Here is a 21,706-nt window from a genome sequence, read left to right on the forward strand (position 1 = left end):
CCAAGTAATGTAAGTCCTCAAACCTGTTTCTGCTTTCTCCAGATTATTTGGCTATTCGAGGTCTTTGCTTTGCCATCTAAATTTAAAATTGAGCCTGTCGCTGTCTTTAAAATGCCTGCTAGGATTTTGATTAGGATTGCATTGAGTGTATAGATCAGTTTGGGGAGAACTGTTGTCTTAATAAGACTGAATCTTCCCAGTCCTTGAAGATGTTCTGTCTCTCCTTTTATTTAGATTATCTTTAATATCTCTCAGCAATGTTTTTTAGTTATTAGTCTTGTACTTGTTTTGTTACATTTATTCCTAAGTATTTTTGATACTCTTTGTTAACAACTTCTATGAAGGGTGGAACTTTTACCAACCTGGTAGAGTTTCTTGGTTGCCGGCAGAAGACATGAGACTTGTGGGTCCGAGGCACAGGGTTCTATGCCTCATGGCCCGTGGCATGAGCTTCATGTTTGCCTAGATTTTTTTCCCCCAAGTTTCGAGGGCAGTCAGATGTTTTTGTAGAATATAAAACGATCTGCTCTTTCGTTTTTCCAAAATACAATTTCGTATCCCTTATAAGATCTGATATACAATCTATGGGTCAACTGTTTGTTCCTCAAGTTAAAAATTACACAAAGAGCTGACATTCAGTTTGCTTTGGTATTAAGTCGTTGAATTAGAAACTTGGAGATAATTTAAAATTCGAATTCCAAGTTGTCAAATAGAGAAAGGTAAAGAGAGTTTTAAAGGTCTATGTAAAAAAAAAAACTCAATATGTACACACTTAAAACTTTATGCCCCTTTTAATTTGTTGGAAAAATATAAGCCTGGTATATCATAGAGCCATGTTCTAATTTAATTATATAGTTTTTAAACAATAATGCAGACCATTTAAGTCCTGGAGTGGAATTTGGGGGAAAAAAAGAAATTGTTTATATTTTCTGAATGAAATGAAAAATAGGATGAATTTAATTCTACACCTGAATATCTAGGTTTCTATAATCATGGTTCCCTTTGGAGTGCTACCATTAGAACTTAAATACCCCAAAGAAATATTATCAATGTGATTGGTATCTATACTAAGGCTAAATACACAGGGTATGCAGTAACTATTGAAAGATGAAACATTCTCCATATACAGATGTGAGAATATCTCTAAATTACATTATAAAAATAAAATAACCGAGAAAGGAGCCATTTACTTTTGTGAGTTTTGAACCCTTCACATGTCGATTGACAACAGACGCACTGTGGAGAGAGAGATGCTGACATTGTATGTGGTGATGAATATGATATTTCTAAAAGGAAACTCTTCTTTTAAGGCATCTGTAGATTTGGAAAAGGAGAGGCGAGAGGCCTTGAGGGTCCACAGTCCTAGATCAGCCAGTGTTCTGATGTCACCATCCCCTCCATCTTCCCTCGCATAAGTTGAGCCTTGATCGGTGGGTGTATTGGCTTCCTGTTGCTGCTGGAACAAATTACCTCAAATGTAGTGTCTTAGAACAACACACAGACTTCTTATCTTACAGTTCTGGAGGTCAGAAATCTGAGATTTGTTGATCTGTTACCCTGGGCTAGAACCAAGGTGTCAGCAGGATTGAATTCTTCCTTGAGACTCAAGGGGAGAATCAGTTTCCTTGCCTTTTCCAGGTTCTAGAAGCTGCCCGCGTTCCTTGACCCATGGCCCCACAGCACTCCCACCTCTGCTTCCATCACCACATCCCCTTCCTTGTCTTCTCTGACCCTCCTACCTCCCTCTTACAAGGACTCTTGTGATTACATTGGGCCCTCCCAGGTAATCCAAGATAATCTTCCCGTCTGGAGAGACCTTAATCACATCTTCAAAGTCCCTTTTGCCATTGAAGGTAACATATAGGTTCTAGAATCAGGACGTGGGCTCTTTGGGGGCCAGTATTCTGCCTAGCATAGGTGGGTATGGTTTAGTAACCTCTAAGGACCACCTCTCTTCCTCCTCCCAAAGATGGATGGCCAAAGGCTGAACTGGACAAAGTGTGCAATTAAAGGCAGGAGACCTACTAATTTATCAGTGCAATATTTTGGCAAACTCAGTCTTCATTTGGCTGACTGCTAAGAGCAGATAAGAACAGTACAGAGGTGCTTCACACACACGCGCGCACGCATGCGCACACACAGGTGCACAGTGGCATCAGCTGCACTGCTGTGTCTGGAAAGTTCTAGCAATCTGAGGATTCCATGGCCTGCTGCCATGGTGATTTTTCCTTTGGCTCTTCCTGCAGTTCCCCTGGCCAGTGGGGGGCGGGGCAGCAGGATGGGGATGGGACACTGGTCCCTTGGCACCTTGGCAGCTCCAGGCTTGGGGAGTTGTGTTCTCTTACCCACAAGTTTGTTTCTAAATCTACTTTTTGGACTTTCCGGATCCGCTTTCTCTAACTGGTCATTTTGGCTGTGGTTGCTTTTGATGCCATTTGTTTTGTTTGCCGATTTTGTTTTGCCTTCTGCTTCTTTTCCTTTTTCCTCTTCTGATGAATTCAGAGGGTACAATTTGTTCTGAATCATTATACCACTCATTTCTATTTTAATTGTACTATTAGTTTTTGGAAGGCTGAATTATTCTTCATTCAGTAAATGGTACAGTTCCCACCCACAGCCTGTCTCATTCTCCAAAGAGAACCACTGATAAGTTTTTGAGTACTGTTTATGATACGTTTGTATGTAAGTGCACACACATACAAACAGAAAGCAAAACATATTAATTTAATCACATAGACAGCAAATGTATTTCAGCCTCAAGAGTCCGTGGTGAGCCTTTGCAGCGGTTTTTATATTGTGCCTCTTGCCTCTAGATTGCTGGCCACTCTCTCGACTCAGGTAACACTGGATATGAATACATTTCTGCAGTTACTTTCTCGGGATGGCAAATCTCAGCTGTTTACTCACAGATACGATTCCATATATTTCAAATAGGCTATTTATTAACTTCATATTTGGAAATTTTTACAGATGTATAGGCAATTGCAAAAACAGTGCAGAGGAGTTTCCATGTGTCCTTCCCCCTAGTTTCCTCTAATCGTTACATCTTATGTAACTCTGATACAATATCCTCCAGCATCAGTGCCCTCCAGCCGAAGACTCACCAGGAACACGCCTCCAGATGATCAAGTTGGATTTATTATTTATTGCACTGATGGGGAACACACACCGTGGGGAATCACGGGCCATCTCAGTCAGAGTGCAGTAGAGAGAACCCACTCTAGGATTTGGGCTTTGGTTGGGTGCTTTGGGAGAAGTCTAAGGAAGTGGGGTTCACTCTTGATTGGCTGTTCTCAGACAGCTGTAGGGGCAATTCTGTGCTGGGGTACTTTAAATCTTATCTCCAGGGAGAGGAGGCCGCCCGAGGATAAAGCTGTCATTGGTAAAGAAGCAGCAGACACTCACGTTAGCCAAGGTGGGGGGATGTTTGGTATTGTGTGGGTGGCACGGTGACCTGGCTTTTGTCGGTTGCTTAGACAAAATGATGAAGTGGCTTTGTTTTGCCTCACTGCATCATGGTAGCCTTGTCTGAGGTTGGTATCCTGTGAGGTCGTTTATGTCCAGAAGGAGAACAGTGTGGCATAGCTGTGAACGTCGGGTCTGCTTCTGGGTGTCAGGTCTGCTTTCCTTCTTCCTCTCTCATCTTTTCTGCACATTGGTATGTTGCATGTATGTAATTCTGTGTCACTGTATCACGTGTGTAGATTTGTGCAACCACCACTGTAATCAAGATACAAGACTATACAAAACTAGTATTTGTTTTATATATTAAAGTGCTCCTATATTGGGTGCATATATGTTAATGAGTGTAATATCCTCATCTTGTATTGCTCCTTTGATCATTAAATAGTGTCCTTCATCTTTCTTTATGGCCTTTGTTTTAGTCTATTTTTTCTGTTATGAGTATTGCTATTCCTGCTTTCTTGTCATTTCCATTTGCGTGAAATATATTTTTCCATCCTCTCACTTTCAGTCTCTGTGTGTCCTTCACCCTAAAGTGGGTCTCTTATAGGCAGCATATTGTGCGCTCTTGTTTTATTATCCAATCTGCCACTCTGTGTCTTTTGATTAAAGCGTTTAGTCCATTGACATTTACAGTAATTATTAATAGATGTGTGTTTATTGCTGTTTTGAACTTTGTTTTCCAGTTGATTTGATATTTCTTCTTTGTTCCTTTCTTTTCTTTCTTGTTTTTCTTTTTGTGGTTTGATATTTTTATATATTTTATATATATATATATATATATATTTTTTTATATATATATATATATATATATATATATATATATATTTTTTTTTTTTTTGTATTAGCTTGGTTTCTTTTTAGTTTTTGTGACTCTGTTGTGTGCTTTTGGTTTGTGGTTACCCTGTTTTTCAAGTATGTCAACCCATTACTGTATCTGTTTGCTTTAGACTGGTAGTCATGTAGGCTCAAACACATCCTAAAAAGAATGAAGGAAAAAAAGTACAAGACTATTCTCTCACTACAAAGATCTCTCTCGTCCTGCCCTTTTATAGTTACACCCACCTACCTGCCCCCCACCATCCCTAAACCCTGGCAACCACTAATCTCTATATTTTCCATCTCTATAACTTTATCAACTTTAGAATGCCATATTAATGAGATCATGCACTATGTGACCTTTTGACATTGGCTCTTATCATCAAGCATAATGCCCTGGAGATCTATCCAAGTTGTTGTATATTTCAATAGTGCGTTCCTTTTTCATTGCCGAGTAGTATTCCATGACATGTGTATTTGTTTCCTACTGCTGCCATAACAAGTTAAAACTTAGCAGCTTAAACAACACAGTTTTATTGTCTTACAGTTCTGTAGGTCAGAATTCTGGCTTGAGTCTTTACAGGACAAAAAAGGTGTTAGCAGGCTGTGTTGCTTTCTAAAGACTCTAGAGAAAAATCCATTTCATTGCCCATTCCTTCTTGGCAGAATTCAGTTCCACATGGTTGTAGGACTGAGGCCCCTATTTTTCTTGCTAGTTGTCAGCTGAGGATGTTTCCAATTTCTCAGTGGAGGTCACCCACATCTCTTGGCTTATGACCCCCCTTCTATGATTCCTCTCACGCTTGGAATCTGTCCTGCCCCTTCTTCCATCATCACATCTCTCAGACCCATCCTTCTGCCTTCCACATTTAAGATTATCCCCACCTGAATAAAACAGGATACACTCCCATCTCAAAGTCCTTGACCTTAATCACATTTGCAGATTTCCTTTTGCCCTATAAAATAACATTCACAGATTCTGGGAATTAGGGTAGACTTCTTTGGGGGGAACATTATTCTGCCTCACACACTATGGTTGTACCATTGTTTAACCATTCACCTATTGCAGGAAATTTTGGTTATTTCCAGTTTTTTGGCTATTACAGATTTTTTTTTGTATTAGCTTGGTTTGAATGTTCATTTTGTTTATCGTTGTATGTATTTTGGTAGCGGGGGAGGTAATTAGGTTTATTTTTAGAGGAGGTACTAGGAATTGAACCCAGGACCTCATGCATGCTAAGCATGTGCTCTACCACTTGAGCTATACCCTCCGCCTTGAATGTTCTTTTTGTTATTAGCTTGGTTTGAAGCTGCTATGAATGTTCTTGTAAAAAAAAAAAAAAAGTATAAGTGAATTCCATTCTGTTTCCTTTTGCAACTTACTTTTTCCACTCAACCTCATGTTTTTGAGTTTGGTTCATGCTGATCTTATAAGAGTGGGTCCTTTGCAGTGCCAGTGTGTTCTGTGTAAACATTGCACCCCAGAGTCCTACCTGATTCCACCGAATGACTGCCCCAAGGAGCAGTCATCCATCCCCCATTGGTGGACATTTAGGTTGTTTCCCACACTCTACCTCTACAAACAGTGCTGCAGTAGACATCTTTGTGCAGATCTGCATGGGCAAGGCTGAAGCACTTTTTCAGACTGGACAGGTAGAAGGGGAATTTCTGGTCCTGGATTGTATTTGTATGTGTCAGTTTCAACTAGCTGTTTTCTAATTGTTCTCAAATCCTTTACCCTCCACCAGCTATAATGAAACAGTTCCCTACATCCCTGTCAACATTTGGGGTCATTGTTCTTTTTCAGTTTTTGCCTATCTCAGAAGTGTGAAATGATACCTGGTAGTTTTAATTTGCATTTTCCTGATCACCGTTGAGGTCCAGCATGTACGTACACCCCTGTCTCACATCCTCCTCTTTCTGCAGTGCTGACATCTTCTCTCTGGCTGCTAGGATCAGAGGTTGCTGCCTCTACCTGTTTTTAAGCATTAAGATCTGGGCAGTGCAACTCGACAACTGAAATTTGGTGTCTTGTCTGAAATTACAGGATGTTCCTCAGGCCTCCGTGTTTCCATGGGAACAAGTAACAGTCATCCTTCATGATTAGGAGGTATCCATGGCAACCAAGCCAGCAGCATTTGAATGAAACCAATTTTATTTTATTTTTTTTTGCAAACACATGAAGGTTAAAATGCATTTCTCTGACTGTGGCTTCCAAGGATGGGAAGGCAGTGTGGTCTGCCTGTTTAAAACAGACTCTTTTGACCTCCTCGTGGAAAGGGGATCCACGATCAGCTGGTCTTGTGACCTCATTTTGTGGACCGGAAGTCTGAGAGGTCGTGTGGAGGTCACACAGTGAGTCTGAGCTGAGGGAAGACTCCTGGACCAGTGCTCCGTGGTCTGGGGCAGACTGGAGGTTGGCTGGGTCTCCTTTCCCCAAGGTCTGTCTCTGGTGATGTACCTTCATGCTGCACAGTGTTAGCAAACTCATTCAACTTCTCTGGGATTCTGCTCAAACCAGCTGTGTTGCTTCGAGCTTGAGGGGCATAGCCCCAGCCTCCCAGTGTCTGCTTCCTCAAATTAGAAAAGACTTGCTGCTAAATCAAAAGCCAAATGCAGCTGTGTTTTTCAAGGCAGAGTTAGAACTCAGGGGGTCAGCCTTCTTTGCCTGTGTTAAATAAAGAGCGGGGTTCTTTTTTCTTTTTCTTTTTTCCTTTTCTTTCCTTTAAGTGGTGAGGAATAGAGCCAGTCACTGCTCTTACTCCCTGACTCACTGGATTGATTTTAACTCATGAGCCCAGGGATGGAAAGGGGCTGGCCTGGAGTCACACAGCAGAGTCAAGGTTAAACCCGATCTCCTAGTCCCAGCCTGGTGCTCCTCCCCCTACCCCATGCTCCAGGCACCTTCACCCTTCTCTGAGCCCCTAAGTATGGGTTTGTGGGGACAGTGTAAGGGGCTTTCAGAATATAGTCTTGCTTCTTACTGGAGGGAACTTTAGAAGAAGACACCTTTGCCTCTCAGAACCTCAGTGTATTCATCTGGAAAGTGGAGCTCACCATAGCTGTCCAGGTAGTTATGTGGGGAGTGTATTTAAATGGGTCCAGAACATGCTTTCTCAGTGGGGGCAGTATTGTCCTTAAATGTGCAAAAAATTGATTTTTGGAAGGCGAGGTGAAAAAAATCTCACTTTTTTTCTATATAAAGGCTGATATAGTATACTCATGCGTACATCTATGGCATTAGAATTTTGTTGGGGGTGAGGGGGAACTGGGAAAAAAGTGTCTAAAAAGATTCCTTAGGGGAGACAATGAATAAAAGGTCGAGAGACACTGGTCCACACCCCAGGGAGCCATGTGGTTTTGTGTTTGGAGCTTGTATTGCCGGCTCCTGGGGGAGGCTGTTTGGGGTGTCGGGTCAGGAGAGAGCCTCGTGTGGCCCGGCCTCTGCCCCTATGGTTCAGCGTGACCCTGGGCATGTGACGGCTTCCTGAAGGGCCTGATTGCCCATCCTTACGGAAAGGGGAGTCCCACCAGCTCTGTAAGCGGGACCTGGTTCTCAGGCAGCCAAGATCCCGCCTGGTGGATCAGCAGGGGTCCAGCGGGAAGCAGATGGCACTTACACTAGGATGGCTGGAGGTGTGGGCGGGTGTGGGGAACCATGAAGAGGCGTGCAGGACCCCAGAGCTAGTGATGGCTGTGGCTGGTCCTCTGAGGCTTGAAGGAGGGAGGAGGAGAACGTGGTTACCAGGAGGTGAGAACCCAGGAGACTGGGTCGTCCTGATGGTAGTCGGGACCTTTGGTGGAAGGACGCGGCTGGCCTAGGTGACCCTCCTCCCTCCCCAGTCCCCAACTAGGGGTCCCCACTGGCCAGACCCCATGGAAGCTGATGGGTCCTGAAACTCAGGTCAGCCTGGTACATGTGGGTCAGCCCCCTGGAGCAGAAGGTGGGGTGGAGAAGGGTGGAGAATGGAACTGGGGCCAAGCAGAAGCTGCCCGGAAAGGTACCAAGGTTCCCCTTCCTCTGGAGTGCTGGGCCCTGCCCTGGGCCTGGAGTGGGAGGCCTGAGAAGTTGAGGGAAGAGCGGGCCCCTCATGCAGGAGGGAGAGTGGACTCCCACTCCGACCTGCCCTGCAGCCTCCTCGCTGGTTTTCTACCTTCTGACGTAGATGGGGAGGGGCCAGATCTTTGTTTAATTTGAAGAGTTTATTTGAGCAAAAATTGACTTGAATTGCATAGCACCAAACCAGAAGTAGTTAGAAATGCTCCCCAGAGCTCCTGAAGTGAAGTTTATGGCTACTTTGGGAGCATCCAAGAGGGCCTTTCCTATGCATCTACTGGGTTAGGGGCCAGTGGACAAGATCCTGTCCTTTGGTCTCAGTTTCCTCATCTGTAAAATGGGTGGTTGGACCAAGAAACCTCTGAGAGCCTCCTGGCTCAGACCCAGCAGGCAAGGGTGGTGATCTGCGCAGGTTGGTGGGGTATCAGTCTTGACCTTAGAGGAGAGGCGTCCTTGCTGGGCTCCTTGTGTCCTGTCAGGTGCCTCCATGTATCCCTTGCCTAGAGGTATGAGGGCTTCACCTGCCCAGGAGGAGGCAGTGAAGCTGTGGCCATTTTGTGTGTGTGTGTGTTGGGGAGAGAGGGTAGTTCCTTCTGGAGGCTGAGGGCAGTGCCTCACACATGGGTGGGATACAGTAGTTAGTTAGGGTGGACCCCCAGGTAGAGGTGATGAGAGGTGCTGGGGTGGGGAGGAGAGAGGAAGGCAGATGGAGAGCAGGAAGAGATTTCCTGGGGAAACCTCCAAAAAGAATGGGTCTCCCCTGGAGTGTGACTAGCAGAGACCTTGGGTGGGGGGGAGTGAGGAAGGTTCTGAGTAGGAGGTACCACAAGGGAAGCAGAGAGGCCGTAAGGGATGGCAGTCACTGGGCTGAACAGGAAGCTTTTCTGGAAGAGGCGGCCCAGGGCTGGCTAGTCCACATCTGGACCCGGTTCACCCTCTGCCCCAGGTCTGCCTGGTGGGCAGCAGGGTCGGAACCCATCCCTGCAAGTGGCCCACTTCCTTCAGTCCTCAAGTGGCTTTGCCTGCTTGCCCACTGGCCAGGGCTCGGCACTGGCCTGTCCTTGTGGGGTGCGGGGCTCATCTCTGTCCTTCCGCACTTCCGAGGACCCCTGTCCAATCCAGCTGCAGGGGGAGAATGGGCCGGAGACTGCAGCACCGCCCCCGATTGCCCATTCTGCCTTCTGGGAAAGCCTGCTCCTCGTCGTCTGTCCTGTGTGTGTGCACGTCCACATGTCCACACATGCACGTGTACCTGGGGAGGGATCTGAGCCGGTACGCTTTGGAGCATGGACATCGCTGTGAATGTGTGTGTGTGTATGTGTGTGTGTGTGTGTGTGTTTGCTGGGCGTGCGCGTCACTCTGAACCCACTGTGTTCGCACGTACCAGGGAAGTCTCCGCCCTGTCCTTTTTGTTCCTTGTGAGTCAACAGGTCTTTCCCAAGCACTCCCCACGCACCAGGCTCCGTGCAGCTCTGGGGATATCGAGATGCAGCTGGCTTAGACGTGGGCATTAGGAGAGCGCCACCACACACACACACACACACACACAGACACACACACGCACACACACGCACGCACGCACACACACACTGTGTCTGCAAAGTGAGAGCCTGGAGGCTGAGAGCTGGGGGCGGAGGAGGTTTCCAAGGGTTTCCTCCAAAGTGTGCTGGGTGGGTCAGGCTGGGAGGAGCAGGGAGGGAGGCCTCTGTGGGGGCCACAGCCGGAGCACTGCACAAGAGGTGGCCAGTGCCAAGCCCGGTATGGGGGAACAGTGAAGAAAGCAGCCAGGTCCACTGGCCTGGCTGTTTAAACAGGTGTGCCCAGGACATGGCTCAAAGTTTTGAATGAGCCATCACCATTTAAAATATTTCATATTAAAATAATATTTCATGTTAGAGAAAAACCCCCATATTTCCAGGTTCTCCTGAACTGTGGGAAGCTCTGGCTGCACTGGGCCCCCCATTGCTGTGCCAAAATAACCAGCTGGAGCTGAGCAGCTGGCTGATGCTCTTGACTCCATTACCTGCCTGGCCCTTGCACTTTCCTCAGGATTAAAGCCTCTGAAAGAGAAGGTCCGGATTGGAAGCCAGTGATCACAGAGGCTCATGTTTGAAGGAACTGCTTGTATACCTCCAGTAACAGGGAGCTCATTACCTCACATCACAAAATGTGTGGCTTGAAGTGCAGGTTTGGGAAATCTTTCTTTTTTAACTTTTTTTTTTTTTTTTGGCAGGGTGTGTGTGAGGCTTAGTTAGGTTTATTTATTTTGAGACGAGGTACTGGGGATTGAACCAGGACTTCATACATGCTAAGCATGTGCTCTACCATTTGAGTTATACCCTCCCCTACCTTAGGAAATCTTTTTTAAAAAGTTGTGGTAAATTAATTTGAAATATATACATGAAATGTGCCACTTTAAACGTCTCCAAGCATACAACTCAGTGGTATTAAGTATATTTACAATGTTGTGCAACCATCACCGCCATCCATTGCTAAATCTTTTCCATCACTCCAAATAGAAACTCTGTACCACTTGAGCGATAACTCTCCCTGCTCCCCTGCCCCCAGCCCCTGGTAACTCTAATCTACTTTCTGTCTCTATGAATTTGCCTAGTCTAAGTGTTTTATATAAGGGGAATTATACAATATTTGTCTTTTTGTATCTGGCTTATGTCATTCAGCATGCTTTCATGGTTCATCCACGTAGCAGCACGTATCAGAACTTTCATTCTTTTAATGGTGCAGTTGCCTTCCATCGGCTGGAGCTATCACACCGTATTCACGCATTCATCTGTTGAGTTGCTTCTGCCTTTTGGCTCTTGTGAATAACGCTGCAATGGACATTTGTATACAAGTATTTATCTGTGTCCCTGCTTTCAGTTTTTTGCAGTATAGGAGTGGAATTGCTGGGTCATGTGGTTATTCTGTCTAACTTTAGCAGGGAATCACTGAACTGTTTTCCACAATGGTTGTACGTGTCTATGGGGACCAGCTGTCTGTTGTCCAGGCCTGGATGGGAATGACAGGAGGGCCTGACTGGGTGGCCTTGATTATCCCTGCTCACCCTCTCTCTCCCTCTGTTGACAGAGTCGCCCCAAGAAAGGCCGGGCTCCCGGCGCAGCCTGCCCGGCAGCCTCTCGGAGAAGAGCCCCAGCATGGAGCCCTCAGCAGCTACGCCGTTCCGGGTCACGGTAACTATCTCTGCGTCACCATCGCCACCTGGGCCGGGGTGCTGCCCTGCGACCCCGTGGCCCCCCTTCCTGGAGCCTCACGGACCGGGAGAGCATCCAGCCTCCCCTGTTCTAGGTATCCGATCGCTTAGCTGCTCCCCTCTCTGTGGCTCAGCTCCGCCCCTGGGGGCCACATGGGGGTCCTGTCCTGCGAGGGAGGGGGCAGGCTGAGGACAGACCTCTGGCCCTGCATGCCTCAGGGCCCAAGAGGAACTGTCCTGGGAAGGGGAGAGGCTAGTTTTAGGTCCGAGCAACACACCCTCACGCGTGCGCACACACACCACACTTCTTTCAGATGCACACTTTTTGTTTCCACATTTTAATATCTCTCATAGTACAGTCCGTGGTGTGTCCTAATTTAATAGCTGTGTTTTTTTCTTTCTTGGTGGTGCATAAAATAATGCTGTATCTTCCAAGGGTGATGTCTTAGAACTGACAAAACACAGCCTGTATAGCTAAGCTATTGATTATTGTAGTCCCACCAGCACACACTCTTTTGTTACAAACCTGAACGACTCTGTGGAACTCGAACCCAGTCACCCTTAACGTCGGACACGCCACGTTCCTCTGCGTCCCCGCCATCCTTCCGCGCGCCGCAGTTTTATGTCCCTTTACACCCCCATTCAGCACGTTACCGTGTGCCCCTCTGTCACTGCTCTGCCAGCCACCGGAGAAGTAGACAGGGAGAAGTAAGCAGACACGTTCTCTTCCCCGAGGGCTCACAGTCTGCAGGGGAGGTGGATGTTTGATCATTTGTTCACTCATTCATTCATTCAGCTGTTTTTCTGGCAGGCCTGCTGGGTGCCAGGCACCATTCTTGGCCACTGGGGCTGAGTGAGAGGAGCTGGCCAAGAGATCGCCAGGTGGAGAAAGCCCCTGACTTTACGTGAGCCCCTGAGCTCGCGTTCTTGTATTGGAGCCATGTGCTGTGAAGGAGAAAAGGAAACTGCTGTGATGGAGAAAACTAGGAGGGCTTCTTTGAGGTGGCGTGGTGGGTAGGTGATAGTTGAGCCTGAAAGTCCAAGGGGCTGAGGAGCCAGCCCTCTGGCGAGCAGAGGAAAGAGGGTTTGGGGTGAAGGGAGCAGAGAGGGCACAGGCCTGGCTGGCACTATATGGTGTGATATGGGGGTTCCAGCTGAGCTGGGAGTGGGCTGGGAAAGGTGTCCCCTGGGAGCTGACTTTTGAGCTAGGTCTTGAAGGGTCCTTAGAAGTTGGGCAGGCAGGGACAGGGAGAGAGGGAGTTCCAGGTAGAGGGAACAGCAGTTGCAAAGGCATGGAGGCACACTTGAAATTGAGGTGTTTGTGGAATGGTGAAATGCTTGGTGGGAGTGGAGTTGAGGGATCTGGAGGTCAGGGTAGGAGATGAAGCAGGGAAGCTGGACCGGGTCTGGTCATGTAAAGCCTTGAGTGTCAGGCTAACGGGATGGGGCCTCCCCAGGGCCACTGATTCTCCCTTCTGTCTGTATGCCATAAAAATGCTCTCAAAGTAGATTCGTGGGTCCTCTCAAGATTTCAGTGCAGTGGACCAGGGGCAGGGCCTAGATATCTGCATTTTTAACAAGCTCCTCTAAGAGGTAGTTCTGGGCCCCAGGCTCTGGATCGGATCAGCCTCCAGGCAGTGAGGAGAGGGAACCTGTGCTGAGAAGGGATTCCAGGTCACTTCCCTGAGTGAGACCAGGGCCTCTGGGAGATGGTCTCCAGCAGCAGGGAGGACCAGGAGGCTGGCACCTGGGAGACTCTGATCGAATCAGCTGGAGCAGGGACCAAGACCTCCCCTCCCTGTAGTCCCCAGGGCCACGGCCTCCAGGGCTGAGCCTTCAGGGCGCCTTAGGGAACAATGACTAATCATAATGCAGCCCCCAGCACTGTGCTCATGGTCTTACCTACGTGATCTCTTTTAATCCTTGAGACAACCTGGAAGCTGATACTTCAATCACTCCATTTTACAGATGAGAAAGCTGAGGCTCAGAGAGGTGAATTCACTTCTCCAAGCTCCAACGGCTCATAATGGTGGAGCCAAGATTTGGGCCCAGGTCTCTCTGAGCCCAGCACGTGAGCGCGCACTCCTCTGGCTGGAGAGGAACCAGAGGAGGGGACTCCTTCCCCCACACCCTCCCAGACTGCCCTCAGCATCGCTTTTTACCCATTTCCCTTTCCTTTGCTGCTCTGATAGGTGTCTCATCACACCTTGAAGTTGCTATAATTTGCAGCTCTTTAATTGCCAGCTAGGCTTGGCTGTTTTCCTGTAGTGGCATCTTTGCTGTTTCCTGGTGTAGAAACCACCTGTGGCTCAGAGCCAGAGCCAGAACCAGTCTTCTGAACGACCGGGCCCCCCGGACACGCAGTCCCGCCTGCGCGATTAGGGTCTGCAGGATGGAAAGTGTGTCCAGCTGTCGTTTTACCCACTTCTCACTGCAGCCCTGAGGGGAGGTACCATTAGTGTCTACGTTTCACAGATGAGGGAACTAAGGCTCAGAGAGGTGAAGTCATTTGCCTGGTGTCACACAGCCCCTGAGTGACGGAGCCAGGCGTGGAAACCTGGACTGCTGGACTTTTATGATTTGTGTCCTTTCCCTCAACCCCTTGGTTCTTCCTGTGTGCAGCAGTTAAGGAAAGGGGTGTGAGTCAAGTTTCTGTCTTGGGCTGGTGCTCAGAGCTGGGGGAACCAGAGAGCTCAGAAGTAGGGATCTGGGTTCAAATCCCAGTTCTTCCGTGACCCCTTTAGTTACTCAACCTCTCTGAGCCGCGTGTCCTCATCAGTCAAGTATGGAATGACTGCCCTTCCTTGAAGGACCACGGCGGACCTTTGGGTGTACACACCAGCCCAGGTCTGACCCATGGTAGACACTTTATCCATGAAACTCATCGTTATCCTCTGAATTGCGTTTCCTCTTTTGGCTCCAAAACAGTAAAGATCTGGGGAGGCTTGGGGTGGAGGGCAGAGGGCTGGGTTTTAGGGGGAAGATCAGAGATGTGCCTGGCCTGGGCCTTAGGGACAGACTTGACACAGACCCTGTGCAGGACCAGAAGAGTCCCTTCTCCCCTGCAGCCTGAACTCACACACTCCCATGTGCTCCCACAAGCCACATTCTCACGCGCTCGGCTGACTGATGCTCTGTGTAGCCCCGCGAGGGAACCCAGGGAACATGGTTTTGCCTGGGGGAGGTAGGGGAGATGCCACAAAATGTACTTGAATAACTGTCGTCTTCGCTGCCATTTCAAACCCAGGTGACGGCATGTCACCACCTCTCACAGGGGTGCCTTTTGGCGATGATGCAGTTTAATGGAGAATCGAAGTTGCGGTCTATAGGACTCATTCTGTTCACCTCCATCAGTGCAAACTGAGGCCCAGGAGGGACTGGATTTAACCAGATCACCACCCAGCTGGGGTCACTTCTGAGTCTGGGTGGTTTGCACCCCCACACATGGTCCTTACTCCTGTGAGTCAGCCTAGGACTGTAGCCACCCCACAAGGCATCCAGGGCTCAGTGCTGGTCCCACCTCTACCTCTCAGAGACCACGTGACCCTGGGAAAGCCTCAGTTTACCCTTCTGTAAAATGAGGGGAGTGGACTTTGTGGTTTGGGCATATAGTAGGCACTCAAATGTTTTCACGCGGTAACTGAAAGAAGGAACCATAAAGTCAGCAGATCTGGGGTTGAGCGTCATACCAGCTTGGTGACTTGGGCAAGATGGAACTTTTTGCCTACCTGGTACAACTTCCTTCTACCTACAGGTGGAGTTGGGCGGTGGGGGAGTGGTTCCCCAGGACCACACGGTGCTAGCAGGCCTAGCAGGCCAGTGCATGCCCTGAGAGCTGTGCAGGGACCCTGGATGAGGGCAGGATGGGAAGGAGCTGGGAGCAGGTGACCAAAGGGACTCCCACCCATCTCTGCCCTTCAGCTCTTGGGCTCCAAAGAGATGGCGAGGCTGAGATTCAAACCCAGGTCTGTCTTCTCTGCAGCCAGTAGGGAATCCTGGAAGTGAGAGAGGATCAGAGGCAGGGAAGCCACAGGCTGGGGGCCTGGATCTGCACAGACTGTCAGGGTAGGTCACCGGCTCTGCGTGTACCTATCCCCCTTACTGAAACCCAGGGACCTGTGGCAGCAGCCGGCTGCCCGCCACACCTGCCATCCCATATTTGAGGAATTCATGGCTTGATTTGGGGGCTAAGGAGATGGTGACCATTCCCAGTTTCCCCAGGAGTCCCCTCAGCCTGCCGCCCTCCCCAGACCCAATCTCCCCTGGTGTGGGCTGGGACCTTGCCCTCCACCCCCCTCCCTGCTCCCATCCTCTCCCATCGACCTTGAGGGGAACGCTCACAGGGCCCCGGTGTAGGAGGTGGCAGAGGCTCTGGGAAACTTGACAGCCAATTGATTCCTCCTTGGGAAGTTGAAAGTGAAGAGTCGTGTTTGAAGGTTTAGCTGAAATTAGGTCTCAGGGCTATTTTTTGTGAGATGGAGATGGAGAAGTATCAGGGAGGGGAAGGCCCAGGGGGCTGGTGGAAGCTGCAGATAAACTCAGTACCAGTTGATTGCAGATGCTTCTAGAAGTGGGTCTCAGTTCCTTTCAACCACCCACTTTTACTAGATGCTCAATTGTGTGCACCCTAGGTGGTCCTGATGCTGTGATGGAGGTGTGCCTGGGGTGCTGTGAGAACCCAGGACAAGGGGCAGTTACCTCTGGCTAGCGAGGGTAGGGAAGAACTCCTAGAGGAGGGATCTTTGGGGCTGGGCTTTGATGGATGTGTAGGAGTTTGTTAGGAACAAAGGGAGAAGAGTATTCCAGTTAGAGCAGGATCTAACTAAAGAGGAACAGTGGCCCTGTGTGATTAGATGATGTTGGTAGAGTTGGAGGCATGACAGAAAGGAGCCCAGAGAGAAAAGTGAGTGGGTGAAGCCTCTGGACTTTCCCCTATAGGACACAGGAGTCAGAGGGGATGATGACTGAGAGTGGAGTGGGCAGGCGACTCTGGGATGTGGACTTTAGGTTCCCCCAGCTGCTCACCCCTCTTCCTGTTCCTGTGGCTTACCAGCACCCTCCCCTTTTCTAGCTGTTTTTCTCTCTCTCTCACATACACAGAAACAGGTACTGACCACAAGCATGCAGGATTGTGGGTGACTCCCCCTAAAACTTCTGTGGAAAGGCTGTTGGAAATTAACTGGTCCAACCCTTCCCCTATGGAGGAGGGACTGAGGCTCAGAGAGGGGAGGGTCCTTTCCCGAGGTCACACAGCATGTCTGGAGCAGGACCTGGAACTGAGCCCAGGTCTCTCCTTTCCCCTGTCCAGTGCTCCTCATGCTTTGCTCCCTCCTGCCCTCTCTTCCTTGCAGCTGAGCCCATCTCCCCACCCCATCATGTTTCCTGGGAGGAGAGGGCTGAAAGGAATGGACATGAATGTCCAACTCCCCCTGGGGCCCTTGATGGCTCATCAACACACTGCCACCTCCTGGGCTGCCTCTCTGCCCCCATTAGTGCCCCTTGTCAGTGCTGGGGGTGGTGGATGGAAAAGCCGGTCAGGCTCCCAGATCAGATGAACCAGCTCTGTCACTGCACAGATGGGGAAACTGACGCCCAGAGAAGGTCGGTTTACCTAGAATATCTTCTGGGCCTCTCTCCACCACTCCAGGCTGCTTCTGGCCCATCTCAAATGCACATTTGCATGGGACAGTCTATGTCTGTGGCCCGCAGGCTGGTGGAGGGATGTCAACCGTGCCACGTGGCTGACTGACAGGTGGTAGTACTGGACCCTGGATTGGGCGCCCCCATTCCTCCTGTGAGGCCAATGTTCCTTGCTCTCTTGGGCCATGTAAGCTGGAATCTCCCAGCGTGTCTGGCCATTGTTCTGCAGATGAGAGGGTTGGCGGAGAGATCGGGCCCTGTACCCTCAGCCCTCCTCCTCCTCTGGCTTTCATGGAGCCTAATTGTTATCAAACTGTTCAAACCCAAAAGGAAAATTACTATCATTTTGGTCTGTGTCCGTTTGGCCTGTGTCCGCCGTCTGTGGGGAGAGGCCCCCTTTCCTGCAGCAGGAACCTTGCCACAGGCAGCCCAGGCGCAGAAGCCGGCCAGGGCCGGCCAGGGCGGTCTGCAGGGCGAGAGTGTGGGACCAGGGGCTCTTTGGAGCCTCCTGAATCGAGGCCAGACCAGCATCCGAGGTATTTGGCAGTGTTGGGAGGCTGCCTGCCCCATTAATAAACAGGAAGGTGGTTACGTTAGCTCTGTTTTCCAGATTAAGAAAGCAAGGCTCAGGGAGAAGGGACTGGCCCAGGGTCCCACAGCCGGTGAACGGCGCAGGTGGAAGTCAGAGCTCTGGTGTGCAAATCCTATTGTGGCTGTGAACTGAATTTCCTCCCTGTCTTCTCTGCCTTCCTTTATTTCCTTTCTTTTAATAAATTTTTAATCACCAACTATGTGTCAGGCCTGTGTGGGGCACTGACACAAACAGGATTAAAACATAATTTCTATCTGCAAAAATACGGCAGGGTTAGTTGGGGCTTGACAAAGTAATTTCCAGGCAGGTGAGGGGACAGGACATTCCAGGCAGTCAGGATGGCCCCTGCCGAGGCCAGCGGATGGGAAAGAGCATGAGCAAGTGATAGCAGAAAATGGGAACAATTTGGGGGCTGAAGGGTGAGGAAGTGGCTGGAGTATGAGGGACAGGAGACCCACGGCTGCACACAGAGCAAACGGGATAGGAGGCTGTATTAACAGGAGTATGGAGTCCGCAAGAGGGAGGTGAAGGTGGGCCAGAGCTGGCAGAGCAGACCCGGAGTGCAGTGTGTCCAGAGCAGCATACCTGACCAGGCTGGGAGAGTCTGGAGCTCCTTCAGTGAGCAGAGACGGGGACCAGTGAGGGAGCAAGCGAACTGCTTTTCTCAGGCAGGTTGTCAGGACGCCATCCCTGCCCCTGGGATCTGAGTCTAGGATGCCCTTATAGGGGTCCCTAAGGGCAGAAGAACCCATTTCAGGGGCCCTGGAATCTCCTGCCTCATTGTGGGAGGTGCCAGCTTGGCTGGGGCAACTCGGGAGGGAGGATGGAGAGGGGAGTGAGGACACTCCCTGCACCATCACCCACTTCTGCCCTGGGGTCCTCCAGAGGTACCTCCAGGACATCCGTGTAAGTCCCCACTGGGCTGCAAGGAACTGCAGGAACTTGTCCCCACTAAGGTGTCAGTGGCTGACTCCCCAGTCCGTGTGTCCTAAGTTCCTTGCACAAAAGGAGCCTTATCAATTGGAAGTTTGAGTCACTCACAGTGGAATGTCAGGCTCTGTGACTGGCAGGTAGGATGCTGTTTGGGGGCCCTTCTCCCTCTCTTCACATCCCCTTGGGTCCTGGCTCTTCCCATAGGTCTACTTGGGATGGGGCAGGATTTGAATCTTGGCCCCACGGCTCCCTGCCCCACTCTGTGGCATCACTCAGGCAAGTTGCCCAACTCTGAACCTCTCTTTCCCCATCTGTAAACGAGAACAGGAGCCATTAATTCACTGGGTGGCGGTGAAGGCTCAGGGTCCGGCACAGGGAGGCCTTCAGCAGAGTTCACGCCCCGCCCTGGCTTGCGGATGGGTGGGGCTCACCCTACCCGGCACCTTCCGCAGAGCCTCGGGTCCTCCCAGCTACACCTCTCATTTGCTGCCTCCTAATGACACTGCCCCTGACAGAGCTTCTAGGGCCCAGCCCTGGCACCAGGAGGTGGAGAGGGAGTGGAGGGGTCCCCAAGATACCAGACGCCAAGATTCCAGTTGATGAGTACAGGAGGGAGCTGGAGGTGTCCATGCAGGATGGTTTCTCCCCAGTTGGGGGCAGCAGAGGGCAGCGAGTGGCTGCCTGGGCAGCAACTCCCAGAGGAGAGAGGAAATCCCAGGGGTTCGAGTGCCTTCTGCTCCCTCTCTCCCTGCCCTGAGGGTCCACAGGGGTCCAACTGAGCTAAATAAGCCACAGAGTCCACTGTCCAGTAGAGGGAACATCTCAAATCAGGAGCCCCTGTGGGCAGCTGGGCCTGGCGCTGGCGGCTGAGTTGCCTGGGCTTGGATTGACTGGAGAGCTGGGGCACCTCTGAAAGGGGACCCTTATCAGGGACATGGAGGGGCCAAGGTCTGGGGCCAAGGTAGCCTTCCAGCAGGAGGAGGGTCACGGGCTGAGGCGGGCCAGCATGTGGGCTGCGGGGCAGTGTCTCAGCACCTTGTTCCCCAGGCTGGACCAATAGTTGCTCCATCACACTTGCCCTCCGATGGTTTGCAGGCGTCTTGTTCCAGCCTCACCACTGCTTTGATGGGGAGAAAGACAGGCCTTCTGGGAGAGGCAGGATGGCGGTCAGAGCTTGGACACGAAGTCCAGCTGACCTGGGTTCGAATCCCAGCTCTACCAGCTCCCTGCTGTCTGCACAATGGGGAGGAGTCATAAAACCTGTTTTGCATGGCATTTGGACCTGAGTCTCCCCATCTTCTTGCCTCCTCTTGTGCTGCCCCTGCCTCCAGCTGGCCCAGCCCCCCAGGGTCTGAAGGTGTCTGTGCAGGGCAGACACCCTGGGGTAGGAGGGCACTGCTCCCCTCTTCCCACCCCACCCTGTGGCCCCTGCAGGCCTTCCCATCTCCCAGGGGACCCAGGAAACTGGGTGTAGGGCAGGGCTTATCTGCCTTTGCTCCTTACCACACCTCCCCACCATATGAAAACGAAGCCATTGCCTCTGTCATACCCGGTGGCATTTGGGTTGGATTGCAGACATTATTATAGCTGAATCTTCGGGTTGGAATTGCTTCCAAAGCCAGGAGGCCCTCTTTGGAGGTGGCAGCAATGGCATGTGTTTCTGACACAAGGGCCTGAATTGGGATGAGTAACTTTTTCTGTGGAATTGCCTCAAGAACATTTAAATGAGCCGCGGTTGTCACTGCCCCGCGGCAGCGGCAGCGCCGTAGACGGCTTGCAGGAGGTGGGCTCCGGCTCCCCGGTGGGCAGCGAGGCCCGAGGCCTGTCTCAGCCTCTGTGCCTTTGTACAGGCTGGCCCGACCACCGGCACTTCCTCCCCATTTTCCTTTCTTGAGAGCTCCTTCCCGCCCCCGGGCTCCCCCTCAGCTCTGGCAGGCAGCTACTCCCCAGGCTCCCCATCACAGGCGCTGTGACCTAACCGTCCACCAGACGTGGTGACTTTCTCAAGGGCAGTGATTGTGTCCGATTCATCTGAGCCCCAGGCATCAGGGCAGCGCCTCACCTGTGGCGGACACCTGATGGGCTTGTGGGGTGAAGGTGTGTGAGAGACGCAGGGAGGGAGTGCATTCAGTGAGTGAGTGCAGGGTGAGGAGAGGAGGGGCGCTTCCATCTCGCTCCTGAGAGCCTGCTGAGCTGAGCCTGCTGGGTCTCTGAGGCTGAGTGGTCACCCACTTGGGAAGAGAGGTCAGGACAAGTCACCCAAATCACCAGTCTTGCCTTGAAATTGACCTTGACTCCACCCCGTGGGTTCCCATGACCCCTCAGGGGCAGAACTCCCAGGTGAGCCTGGTCTGCAGGGCAAATCGCCATCACCCACCAAGGAGGAGAATAGCCTATAAAATCCTCTCCCCAAGTGGTGCGTTTTGTCCTGTAGTGAAAAGGGCTTTTAAAAGCACTGCTCACACAGGTGGATTTATGGGGCTGCTACCAGCCTCTTGTCTCTGCCTCCCACTAGGGTTCACAGGTCTCTGGGACTGGAGCACCCTGGGGTCCTGGTACTCCCTGGGGATCTGTGGTCTAGGGACAAATAGGATAGCTCCTCTTCCCTGCCTTGCTGCTCTAGGGAGACCCCCGCCCCCTCTCCCTGCCAGAAGGCAGGGTGGGACAGTCTGACCCCACAGAAGCTCATGGTGGCCCAGCACAGAGCCTGAAGTCCCACCATCAGCACCTTTTCTTTGAGCAACTTGTTGTCTCCAGAAGGCCCCTTTGTTGTCACCTGCAAATGGGTCACTGGGAGGGGAAGGATGGCATGCCCAAAGTGAAGGGATTTAGAGATCAGCCACACCAGTCCCCCTCATTGTACAGGTGGGGAAGCTGAGTCGCAGAGAAGCTAAGGTGCTTGCTCAGGGCCTCACAGTGCAGTAATGGAATCATGGAAGGGCTTGGGCTCTGGTGCAGACTACCTGGGCTGAACCCAGCTCTGCCACTTCCT

General features: G+C 50.6%; 1 protein-coding gene across 7 annotated transcripts in view; it reads left to right on the forward strand.

Moving 5' to 3' along the window:
* The window catches only part of DAB2IP (DAB2 interacting protein), a 189,949-nt gene that overhangs the window by 77,326 nt on the left and 90,917 nt on the right, over positions 1 to 21,706 (forward strand). For all 7 annotated transcript variants that reach the window (XM_032478345.1, XM_032478343.1, XM_032478348.1 and 4 more), the window contains exon 2: positions 11,426 to 11,529. In XM_032478345.1, the coding sequence (XP_032334236.1) occupies positions 11,426 to 11,529 (104 nt within the window). The remainder of the gene's footprint in view (positions 1 to 11,425; positions 11,530 to 21,706) is intronic.

The sequence above is a fragment of the Camelus ferus genome, chromosome 4 (genome assembly GCF_009834535.1).
Source record: "Camelus ferus isolate YT-003-E chromosome 4, BCGSAC_Cfer_1.0, whole genome shotgun sequence".
NCBI lineage: Eukaryota > Metazoa > Chordata > Mammalia > Artiodactyla > Camelidae > Camelus > Camelus ferus.